The sequence below is a fragment of the Theobroma umbraticum genome, unplaced genomic scaffold (assembly GCF_002168275.2).
Source record: "Theobroma umbraticum cultivar Fairchild unplaced genomic scaffold, ASM216827v3 scaffold_147.0, whole genome shotgun sequence".
Classification (NCBI taxonomy): Eukaryota; Viridiplantae; Streptophyta; class Magnoliopsida; order Malvales; family Malvaceae; genus Theobroma; species Theobroma umbraticum.
Genome location: NW_018397259.1, coordinates 8,782,724 through 8,794,757, shown reverse-complemented (window position 1 = coordinate 8,794,757; position 12,034 = coordinate 8,782,724). Strand labels below are relative to the sequence as shown.

General features: G+C 31.5%; 1 protein-coding gene and 1 pseudogene across 2 annotated transcripts; one reads left to right on the top strand and one right to left on the bottom strand.

The window, feature by feature from the left end:
* Positions 1-3,416: 3,416 nt before the first annotated feature.
* On the top strand, positions 3,417-6,926 carry LOC110415530 (protein NDL1-like). Of its 2 annotated transcripts, none has more exons than XM_021427206.2 (11): positions 3,417-3,606; positions 3,717-3,816; positions 4,164-4,261; positions 4,394-4,482; positions 5,136-5,196; positions 5,303-5,389; positions 5,461-5,538; positions 5,612-5,668; positions 5,786-5,841; positions 6,039-6,174; positions 6,448-6,926. In XM_021427206.2, exons 1-11 carry the CDS (start codon positions 3,547-3,549, stop codon positions 6,685-6,687), a joined length of 1,062 nt encoding a protein of 353 aa, XP_021282881.1. In that variant the 5' UTR covers positions 3,417-3,546; the 3' UTR covers positions 6,688-6,926. The 2 variants fall into 2 exon arrangements, with proteins under 2 accessions (XP_021282881.1, XP_021282882.1); XM_021427207.2 differs by having other exon boundaries at positions 3,427-3,486.
* Positions 6,927-7,224: 298 nt separating this feature from the next.
* On the bottom strand, positions 7,225-7,958 carry LOC149527292 (ornithine decarboxylase pseudogene; annotated as a pseudogene).
* Positions 7,959-12,034: the final 4,076 nt, after the last annotated feature.

Below are 12,034 nucleotides of genomic sequence, written 5' to 3'. Positions count from 1 at the left end.
TAGATTGGTAACCTAACTGAATGAAAATCAGATAGCTTTAGCCTTTGAGACCTTCAGCAATATCATGCTAGAAAAATCTTACATGTGGGAAGTGCTTTTTTATTGAAGAACTTAAGAAACTTTCCATTGGGATTTGCAGTGACCTTGAGTTGAATAACAAATGGGATATTCGAGGCCAACTGTCAAAATGCACCATAACTGTGTTTTTTTATAGGATTTGAGATTATGGGGAGAGGATGGTCGTTCCAAGAAAAAGATGTCCACTTTCCCTGATGGACTGGCATGTTAAGTTCCTTATCTTTTGGGGAAACCTTCTACTGTCTTGTCACCTAATGTCCTAGTAATAGCTGAGGAAAAAGTATTGTAGTTTCATGAATTGAAACACCCTTGGTGTATAGTGGTAGACACTCCTAGATGGATTGGAAACACCCTTGGTAGCAGCATTCTCTTGATAGATTGCAAACTGTGCTAGGAAAAATCTGCTCTGAATTTCACACCATCAAGACTTAATCGAACTCCTTAGAGCAGTACTGTCACCGCCCTTCTATGCATACAGGCTTTGTGAAGCATATATAACGAATTCATTTGATTTCTCTGTTGATCTTCTTTTTCCACTGATTTATATGCTTACAACTACGATATCAAAGGCGATATGTTGAATTTTGTACATCCCATCACCATATTCAAATGTTTGAAAACTTTTCAACTACCTAATCTCCTTCATGCCCTGCATAAAAGTCATTACATGTTATAGCTATGCAGGAACATCAGGGTCATTGAAATCTTTGTGTGGATTGATTGTTATCTTGCTAATTAACTTTCCTAGTAAGTAATCGCGTTCGATCGATACTGAAGAATCAGCCAGCTTGTCATGTATACATCCTCACTGCAACACATATATGTAAACTGATGAGCATTTGAGTTCCTAAAGAGACACTTCGCTGGGTACAGTTTTTGGTTTTTGCTACCTTTGAAGCTTACTCTTCCTCCTCATATTGCCTGCAAAACCAGTAAATCAATGAATTGACATCAAAATATCTGCTTCTTTATAAAATATCTAGTATGAGAATCTTGTCAAGCTAGTAATCCCTTATTTTCGTGTTCGACATTTCTTGAACATTTTAAATTCATATAAATACGATGTTTGAATCTTTAAAATTAAAAAAAAAATGATAAAAAAAATACAATGTATTGATATCGGACATAGATATTTTTTTATAAGATTAAGATTTGGAAAATAATAACCATAATTTTCCTTTTTTTGGGGTGGCTTTGTAATAATAGCAAGTTATGTGGTAATAATCGAAGGGCTGAAGGTCAACATCCAAAGCCGAAGGAGCAGCTGGATCTGATTGGTGCTGCCACAAAATCCAGAATGTAGGCACAAGGAAACTCCCACTTTTTATTCCCTTCTCTGTCCACGGCGTTTTCCCCATGTGCAATTTCGTCCTTTACGTCCCCGACAAATTAATGTTTTTAAATTTTTTTTATGGCACTTTTTGGATGCTTCTTTCATCATATTTATCTTCTACTTAAATTTCTTAAATTATATATTATATATATGTATAAATTTCTTAAGTTTAGTATCATATTTTTTATAAAATTTAACTTTATGTGGCCTATATTTTCAACTTCCTTTCTCCAATTCTATATAACAAAAAGCGAAACATAAAAAGATATTTTCTAAATTTGCGAAAGAAGAGTATATTTATAAAATAATTAAATTCAAGATTTATATTAATTGTTCTTGAGGTAAGTATTGTGTATAGATATAATATATTATTAATGAACTAATGTTATTTTTTGTTAATAAATAGATTTAAAAATTGAGAATTAAAAAAATATTTATAATTTAAAAAAATTATTTAAAATTTTTTTATAGACACTTTATAATTAAGTGATAGTATATAGATATTATTCACTAATAATGTGTCAAATATAAATCATAAACAAAAACTAAATTATCATTTTTACTTTTAAAAATAAATAAATAAAAACTAATTTTTTTAAAAAATAAATTAATCATAGATAAATTTCTATAATCCTACGTCAATAAAAAATGAGATAAATGTTAAATTTATAAATCAAATTTTTTTCTAACTTAATAAGTATATTAAAAATATAAATTCGTAATAAATGACCATAATTTACCCAACTTTCTTATATGATATAAAAGAATTAAGATAACGAAAATGTTATGTAATTTAGTGTAATAGAATATTATATATCTTTACATTAATAAGAAATAAAATGAATATTAAATTTATAAATAATTTTTTATTTAATATATATAATTGGAGTTAAAAATATAATTTCGAGGACCACTAATGCATAGATATTATTTTTGTCTGAAAATAACGCTTGGTCTCGTACTTGGATGGGCCATAGCGTTTCTGTGGCAGCGGCCGTGATTAGCGTTTCAAGACGCGTTTTTGGATTCCAAGGAAACAGCCCAATCAATGATCATGACTACTTTGCTTTTTATTACTACTATTTATTTTTTAGCATAATTACACACATATTTCCAACATCTTTTCTTATGACAGTATCAGATTTTATTTAAATTTAAAATTATAAATAGCTAGCTCATTTCATAGCAAGTTTTTTGTCAAAAAAAAGGAAATAAATAAATCTATTATAATTATAAAGGAATCGTTGGTTAATTTAATTTAAAGATATATGAAATTAAACGAGTATATGTACCATTGAATTGAATTAATAGAATAATTATATCCTTAAACCATTACACCAACCTAATTAAATACACTACAGTAAACTTTTATTATCTATAAAGAAAAAAATAAATATCACTCAAAATATTATAATTCTTTATAATGCATATTTTTTATGATAAAATTAATATCATCATCAAATAAAGTATTTTTATATTTAATTTAATATTTAGATTAATCTCTAATGCATAGTATTTGTATATATTGAATAATTTGGGTCGTTCGGGATGAACCATTACTAATTTAAGAAATTAAAGATTTATGTAAATTTAAATTAAATGCATAAATTAAAAATAAAATAAGCATGGGCAATGATGCTCTGGCCCACTACTCGTAGGCTTCCTCTCGAGTACACCTTTTAGCGGCTTCCAGGTGGCATCCAGCTGTATGATGCCATTACGAAATTACTCTTGAGGCCTTTCAAGCTGCGCCGTTTTACCCCGTTCGCCACCTGCCCTCGCCCTTCCCCCTAAATTACCCTCAGCTGACCGTTTTATCTGCCCCCAACGGTCACTTGCCCCGACTAAAAATAAAAGAAAAGACAAGGAGTCAACGCGTTGACCAATGGCAAAAGTGTCATTCCACTAGAACAAGGCAAAGATGATGTGTAATTTCAGTGCCAAATCAGGGGCGTTTGAGTCATTTAACTGTATCTCAGGAGCGAAATTTTTTAACTCTCAGACACAGCCAAAGGAGGAAGAAGGAAGGAGGAAGAAGGAAGAAGGAGCAAGCTGAAACTCGGAATTCCAACTCAGTGAGTTTACTCATTGAGTTTCATTGCATTTATTCAGAGTGACTGAAAGAAAAACGAGACATGGGCGAGTCAAGTGACTCAGTATCCATTGATATTGACATGGTTCCTTTTGGAGGGAAGCTAAAGCAACTAACTAACTAACAAAACCGCCAAGAACAAAGCTTCAATCTTTCTTGTCTCATTTTTTCTTTTCTATTTTTATAAATATAATAGTCTTTTTTCTTTTGCAGGAGTTTTTGGTGAAAACAAGTAGAGGTTCTTTATCTGTTTTTGTATGTGGTGATCAAGAGAAGCCTGCTTTGATAACTTACCCAGATGTTGCTCTTAACTGTATGTTTCATCGCTTGTTCTTTCTTTTTTAGTGGAAAGATTGAAACTTTCGCGGTCTTTGTTTAGTTAGCTTTGATGGGTTTGCTTCTTTTACTTCATATATGTTGAAATTGAATTGGGTTTTGCAGCTTTTAGAATCTTCTGTAGTTTGATTAATTTCTTGCTAATTTGTTCATTTCTTAAGTTTTAAAAGTTGGCTACTCTTGTTTTAGACTTCAGTAGGTTCTTGATCTGATTTTTGAACTTCTTTGCCATTTGGGTTTTAATCGATTACTGATATTGGTTCCACATATTGGAGTATGAATATTTTGATATATGGTTGTTTTATGCTTTCTTGGTTTCTATAGACATGTCTTGTTTCCAAGGCCTATTCGTTTGCCCGGATGCAGCTTCTTTGTTGCTTCATAACTTTTGCATTTACCACATTGATGCCCCAGGGCATGAGGTCAGTATTAGAAATGTATTTGTTTAAACAATGAGTTGCTTATTCAGTTCTTAAATACCTTGTCAGTTCTTGTTTTCCTAATTGGATGATACTAATAAAATCTGTATGCCGTTTGTTTAAGAGTTTTTGCAGTTAGGAGCTAATGTCATATCTTCAGATGTTCCATTGCTTAGTGTGGATGACTTAGCCGATCAGGTTGCAGAAGTGCTTGATTTCTTTGGGTATGTAAATAATGCTTGTCAGCTCTCACTCTTTTCTACTCCTGAGCATTTTGACTAAAAGGGCAATGATAACTTCCTTTTTTTTTTTTAATAAATTCTTTTAATGAAGTTAAGTTGTAATTTTCTATTCCAATGCATTAAAAATTATTTTGGGATATCGAGGGTCATTTTACATTAAGTCATTCCTGTGTTTGCTTTATTGGATTAAACTGTTGTTTTTCCTTCAGTTTTTATATATGCTCTGTGTTACATGTCTCATGTTTGTTCTGCTAAAATTTTATGCCTCTTATTGACCCTTGAGTTCCAGTGCTCTGATACCCTGATATAATATTTGTGTTCCACCCATACTTAGTTTCAATTGGTATTACAAGTGTGCCAAATTCTTTCAACTAAATCTTAATTCCTAGGTATTTTTCTTCTATCAAGTTATAAAATGTAAAGCAGACGGATCTGATATGCATCTCTGGACCAAGTTCACTATGGGAATATTAGAACTCAATAGAATTTATTTGCTTTGCACTACATCCCATGAATTATTTTGTGTACAATCACACTCCCACGTTGTTGTGGGAAATATATATCTTTTCCCACTCTTTCTCTTTTTTTTTCCACCCCTTTTTAATGTTATAACTGATTTTAGGTTTTAATATCAGGCTGAAAAGGGTTCTATGCTTGGGTGTAACAGCTGGTGCATACATACTTACACTGTTTGCAGTAAGTTGGTATAAGATATAATAGTCAGCAGACTTTTTTTTATGTATAAAAGATTATTTTTTGTTGATACTTTGATAGTCTCATGTTATTTTATCTTCTGTGGCAGATGAAATATAAAGAGCGAGTGCTTGGATTAATTCTTGTGTCTCCTGTTTGTAAATCTCCTACATGGGCTGAATGGCTTTACAACAAGGTTCTAATTTGCAACCCCATATCATTAACAGTTATAGTGAATTTTCTTTGTATTAAATTCTCTCTTTTCAGGTGTTGATGAACTTGTTATACTTCTATGGTATGTGTGGTATATTAAAAGAATGCCTTCTTCAGCGCTATTTTAGTAAGGTAATCCAGGCCATTTTTTTATTTGTCATTTCTTATATTTGTTAGTGTGATAATTGTCGAATTCTTCTTGTAGGAACTTAGATCCAGCGTGCATGGTACAGAATCTGAGATCATCCAAGCTTGTCTAAAAGTAAGGAAATTAATAATAGACAAACACACTGGGACCAGAGCAGACACACATCCATATTTTTTACTTCAACTAAGAGAAACTGAACTTGTAGTGATCCTTTTGGTTGTGTGATTGCAGTTGCTGGATGAAAGGCAAAGTCTGAATGTTATGCGCTTTCTTGAAGCAATTAATAAGTAAGTTCATGTCACTTATCTGTGTCTTGCCTGCCTTTGTTTTCCTTTACCAAACTCCTTCATCTCACTGATATTCTCTTTCTAGTTTCCTGTGAAGTTCTCTTCAATGAAAAATGAAGGCTCAGATGTGTGTGTCTTCTTTCTTTCTTATAGCTAAGTACATTTGCCATGGCATTGATTGTGAAGTATATATGCAGGAGACATGACCTTACTGATGACTTGAAGAAATTGCACTGTAAGACTCTTATTTTTGTTGGTGAAAGCAGTCCATTCCGCACAGAATCTGTGCATATGAGTGCCAAAATAGGAAGAAAGAATTGCACTCTCGTTGAGGTAAATTGCTCAGAGTTTATTCTTTTCTCATTTGTGCTTTTGTAGCCTAATATAAATGATAGTTAATTAAAGGCTTTTAAGTTTGAAATGGGGAGGGGGTGAGCAGCCTGATTGTTTACTCTAGTAGATATACCTGCACACACACAATTTTGGATGAATATATTGAACCAGGATTGCTAAAACTGATTGTATTCACATAGTACCTACAGATATTAAAAGGTTGAAGAAAAGCTTGATGTTCTTGTTAATGTGCATGTTTTCTCTTCTTATCAGGTTAAAGCATGTGGCTCATTGGTAACAGAAGAGCACCCATTGGCCATGCTCGTTCCAATTGAGTTCTTTCTGATGGGGTTTGGTTTTCACAGACAACCACATTTTGCTACATCTTCTAGCAATGGTTCAAACCCTTCCAGCCCATCAAGCCATTCCTGCATAGCTCCTGAACTTCTTTCTCCTGAGGGTCTAGGGATCAAGCTTAAACCCATCAAAACCCGTGCAGATATTGAAATTTGATGAAGAGCTAACCACCTTGAAGCTTTTATTAGTTTTACACACATCTGATGTAACACACCCGGAGTAGGATTTGACTTTGGCTTCTTCCATCAGTTTGTAGAATACCTTTGAGGTAGCGTATTCTTTCATTGTGTTGGTGGGATAAGGTTTTTGGTGTTCATTGATATGTTAATTTTGATTGTAGATAAAATTGATGATCATTCTTTCGATAGGAAGATTCATTTTGTATTATGTATAAATGTTGTACACACTAAAACTTGGGGGATCAAGGTCATGTATCTGATGCAAAACTTCAGAGTAGGATTTGACTTTTAGCTCATTCTGTCATTGGTTCAGCATTAATATAATCAAGCTTTCTAATAGAAAGGACTCACCTATTATTTATATTCTTATCCTATTCTAGAAATAGGACGACAACCTTATTTGATACGAAACCAACATAAGCTAATCTGATCACTTATGGACAGAGACACGACAACCACCGTGATTTATAGGAGCTAGCAAAGCAATGCCACTTCTGCATTTCTTTTTCTTGGATTAACTTTTATCAGAGTTTGCAAGGTAAGATGGAATGGCTGATGTTATGAGCCCATTGAAATCACTCCCACAAGAAGAGGTATAAGCGCCCATGTTGTGGAAGACCAGCCAATCATTAACCTGTAGATCTGGCAGCAGGTAACCCTCCAAAACTGTATCAATCGGATCACATGTTGGTCCAAAAACTGTGGAATCGTATGTCTTAAGCACTTTGCATGTTGTGATGGTGTTGCTACCATAGTTGGCAAGAGGACTGGTAATCACATCATCATGGTTATCCTTCAAGAGTTCAGACCCCAAAATCCCATCGTTAATCCAATACTCTTTAATCTCATTCCTAACTCGCTTCCCTATAATGCACGTTGCTAATGTGAAAGGCTCGTTAGCAAAGAAACGACCAGATTCTGCCATAATTGTTAAGTCAGCAGCAGGTTCGTTGGGAAAATACTTCTGTAGAGCAACTTTCACGGCTGAGGCTAGTTCTGTAAACTTTGGACCGGATGTGAACCTCCACCAATGCTTAGTATATGCATTTTAGGAAGGCCAAGTTGAGCTGCTGTTTCAAATGTGGTTTTAGCTGCTAATATGGCTCCTTCGAATGCTAGGAAGTTAATGGCTCCGCTTCTTCGTTGTTCATTCAAAATGATCCATTGAATGAAAGCAATCAACTCATGTTTTGATAAGGGTATTGCTGCAACCCTCTTTTCTGTCACCATTGCTGGAGTACCAACCATTGTTTGGAAACACCTGGGACTTGATAACGATGAATGATCCCTCGGCGGAAAGAGGGGAGCAGAAATTATAGAGAAGAGTGTGAGTTTCCAAGATGATTAAGAGGGCCTATTAGTAGAGATTGATGTAGCTGGAATTTCATTAAAAGAAGTACACACGAAGTACATTGTTAATTAAGACAGCACGCCATGAAGGTAAAGAAGTTTAGTTGAAGTTTTTATGTTTTAGTCGTAGTACTTTATAATTACTTGATTGATTAAGTAAGATTAGGGCATTTTATAATGAAGATTGGATAGAATTTAGGTAATATTATTATCGGATAGGTTCGGATAATGATCATAATATATCTATTACTCGAATATAATAATAAATAATAATTTTTAATATTAAAAATTTTAATAATATTATTTTTATAAATTCATAAATTGTTGAAAATATGACTTTAAATTTTAATTTATTAATATATTTTTCATTAATATTATACAAAAAATTATTTTTTTGAATTTAAATTTTTTGCTAATACTAATAATTGGATTCAGATATTAAATGCTGATTTTTAAACGAGTTCGAGTAGAGAATGACTAATTAAATTTTAATAAGGTTTTGACTTGAATATTTCAAAATTAATAGATCGAATATGATCCAATTAAAATAATAATTATTAACATATATGAGATAATTATTGCTATATCCAATAAAACATAAAATCAACGAATTAACCAATTTATAATGTAGAAATAAAATTTCCTTCATAGTCGACCTAAATTTAGACCTTGAATTTTGAGGTCTATTTAATATCTTTCTAGTTGTTTTTGTTTAAACTTTATCTAGTTGATATTTTAATTTTTAAACGTAAGAAGAAGTAAAAAGAGTGTTTGGATATAAAAATAAAATTTATTTTTTGAATGATGATAAACAAAAGATATGACTCTACCTTTATATACACTAATTATGTTATAATTAATGTTATATTTTAATTATTTGTTCATTTCAAATAAACTTTAAATTGCATTTCATTTGTCAATGAATTTCACTGTTTCATATGTAAAATATATATGGACGGCTAGAAAAGAGTAAGGTTAGCCTGTATCGATAACTAATTAAGGCCTTCGTAGTTGATTTTTTTATAATAATAATTTTTTTTGTTAAAATTTCTGTAAAATCTCTCTCTCTCTCTCTCTTACATAAACCTATATTTTTATTAAACAAAAAATTATTGAGAAACTCGTCTTTTTTGTTAATAATATTTTCTTTCTCTCTATGAAATCATGATATATGGGATTATCATCAAGCCCCAATAACCTCAAGGCAATGGTAAGTTTAGCAATGAAACAAAAGATTGAAATTAAAAGACTATAAAGCTTAACATTATTATTTTTTAAATATCCCGTCACAATCATAAATTGCATACGAAGTAACAATAGAACTCCTGTACAATTTAATTATAATCCTAATTAGATCAATCCTAATTAAATATAATTATTGAAATCATGATAAAAGAACAAGTATGACAAGAGTTTATATGCTTCCCCCACATGATAATCGAGGTTTACTCTTGATTATTTTGGCTGCTGCATCGTAACAAAACATGATTAAGGAACAAAAATAATGGCAATAAGATAGGGTTAGACCATATTTTTCAAATGGAATATAGATAATGAGCAGGTCGGGTGCTAGATGTGCATGCATCCAGCAGAATACACTTAGCTATAATCTCCCCACAGGATGATCACGATTTACTCGATTCTTTAGGTTTACTTCATATCATTGACAAAACTTGATTAAGTGAATTTGGAAAGGAACAACCGTCCAAGAATATTATGGGGAAAAACTTCTTTAAAGGGCATAGTAAAATTATGCCTAAAACCGAAAGAGAGATTATTCATCGGTACGTGTAAAGGAATTTTTTGATCGGATTAATAATTCACTTGAGTATTCAATTGTTCATATCTTAAAATTAAGAACTTGGGACATCTCTATACATTTCATCTCTTATTTTTGAATTTAAAAAATTTTCATCTGTATGATATTTATGTGTATTAAAATAATGAATCTTCCTTCTCAAAAGATTTGCTCTTATTTTTCTTCTTAATTACAAGATAATAATGAATTTTATCTAATAATCAAAATTAACATATCAATGAACACCAAAACTTTATCAATCCCACCAACACAATCAAACCTTATTCTACCTCAAACTCAAACTCAAGCTCAAATCCTACTCTTGGAGTGTAACATTAGATAATTGCTTGTTGGGTTTTGATGTGTTAAGCTTGATCCCTAGACCATGGGAGAGACAAGTTCGGGAGCCATGCAAGAATGGCTTGTTGGGTTGGAAGGGGTTGGAAAATTTCTTGATGAGGTAGCTAAATGCAGTTGTGATAAGTGGAAACCAACCCCATCAGGAAGAACTCAGTGGGAACTACATGGCCAAGGCCAACGGGTGCACATTAGCAACAATATCAGGCTTTTTCTATTGTCATTTTCTTTTTTGGTCGATCAATATGAATGAATGACATTAACTTAATGATCACTTGATTTGTCTTGTTTATAATTGTTTGTAGCTTCTTATCTCTTTATCTTGATAATGAATGGCAATTTTGTTTTTGAAAGGCTTTATAAGATTTCAATTTAATCAAATATGTATACAAAAAGGACCTTTATATGGTAGTAGCACAGCCAGCACATGAAAGACATATTCCCCACCACGGCTTGTGCTCCGTATAGAACAAAGGAAGGCAAGAAAAACTATCAGATTTAATCCCACTAGAAAGAATCAGCCCCAACGTTTGCTATATACCCAGAAATATATCTTCAAAATATATATATATATATACCCGGAAGCATATCAGCATTCAGTGGAAAAATCAGTAGGAATCAGCTCCCTGGTGTTACAAATATCCCAGGGAAAACTGTAGTATCATCCTATGACAGAACCAGCTACCATGTTGTCAGTTAATCAGACCATGGGAAGGTTAAGAATCCATGCGTCCAAGAGGGACCTGACAACACCCAAATCTAGCACGTAAAATGGCCCCGGTTTTCTCTCCTTTAGACAATGTGTTGTGTCCTCTCTGGATCCTATCTCAAGACAAAGATCAACCCTTCCTAAAGCAACCACTTCACCTAATTTTCAACAGCTCAAATTTTGGAAATCTAGTAGATCTCCCAATATCTGTCTTTGACCACTTTGTCGAGCATCAAAGTTTAAGCAATCAGTTGTACTTACTATATTCTGTAAAAGGCAAAGAGGAAGGAAGAAAAGGAGGTTGAAGAAAAATTATATATTCTTTTGTGATATAATGTTTTAAAAAGTTCTTAAATTATTTAAAAATTAAAATAAATTTTTATTTTTTATTATATTTAATTAAATTTTTATATATTTTTTTTAAAATATAAATTTTTATAATTAAAAATTAATTAACTATCATTAATAAAATTATACTCACGTAACACTCATATGATGCTGACGTGTAGGATAAAAATATCGTATCATACTATTATATTATGCTAACATCTGATGAAATATATGTCAATATGTAACATTAATATTATGTTATATAAAATAAATAAATAATATTTAGGTTAAAAATAATTAATAAAAAAAACAAAAGAAGAAGATAATTAGTCAATATGTTCTTTGAATGAATATATTTTATATATGGCAAATACTATACGGTGTGTCATGGGATGCAGATAACAACAATGATAGTATTATTGATGGCTAGTGGTAACTACAACCGATTTTATATATATATATATATATATATATATATATAGTCTATTGACCTAGATTTAGGCTTTGAATTTTTTGTTCTAATTTAATTTTTTTTATTGTCTAGTTGATTTTTTTATTATTTATTTTAATTTTTAAAAACAAAATAAAAAGCAAAAAGAGCGTTTGAATGATTCTACCACTTTATAAATTAATTATATTATAATTATGTTATATTTTAATTAAGGATGATTTTTTTTTACCGTTCAAAAATAAATTGTTTTAAAAAATAACCATCTTTTTAATTTTGATTGATTTTAGTTAAAAGAAAAGATTTTTGGACAAAATTATCCTTAAAAAAAT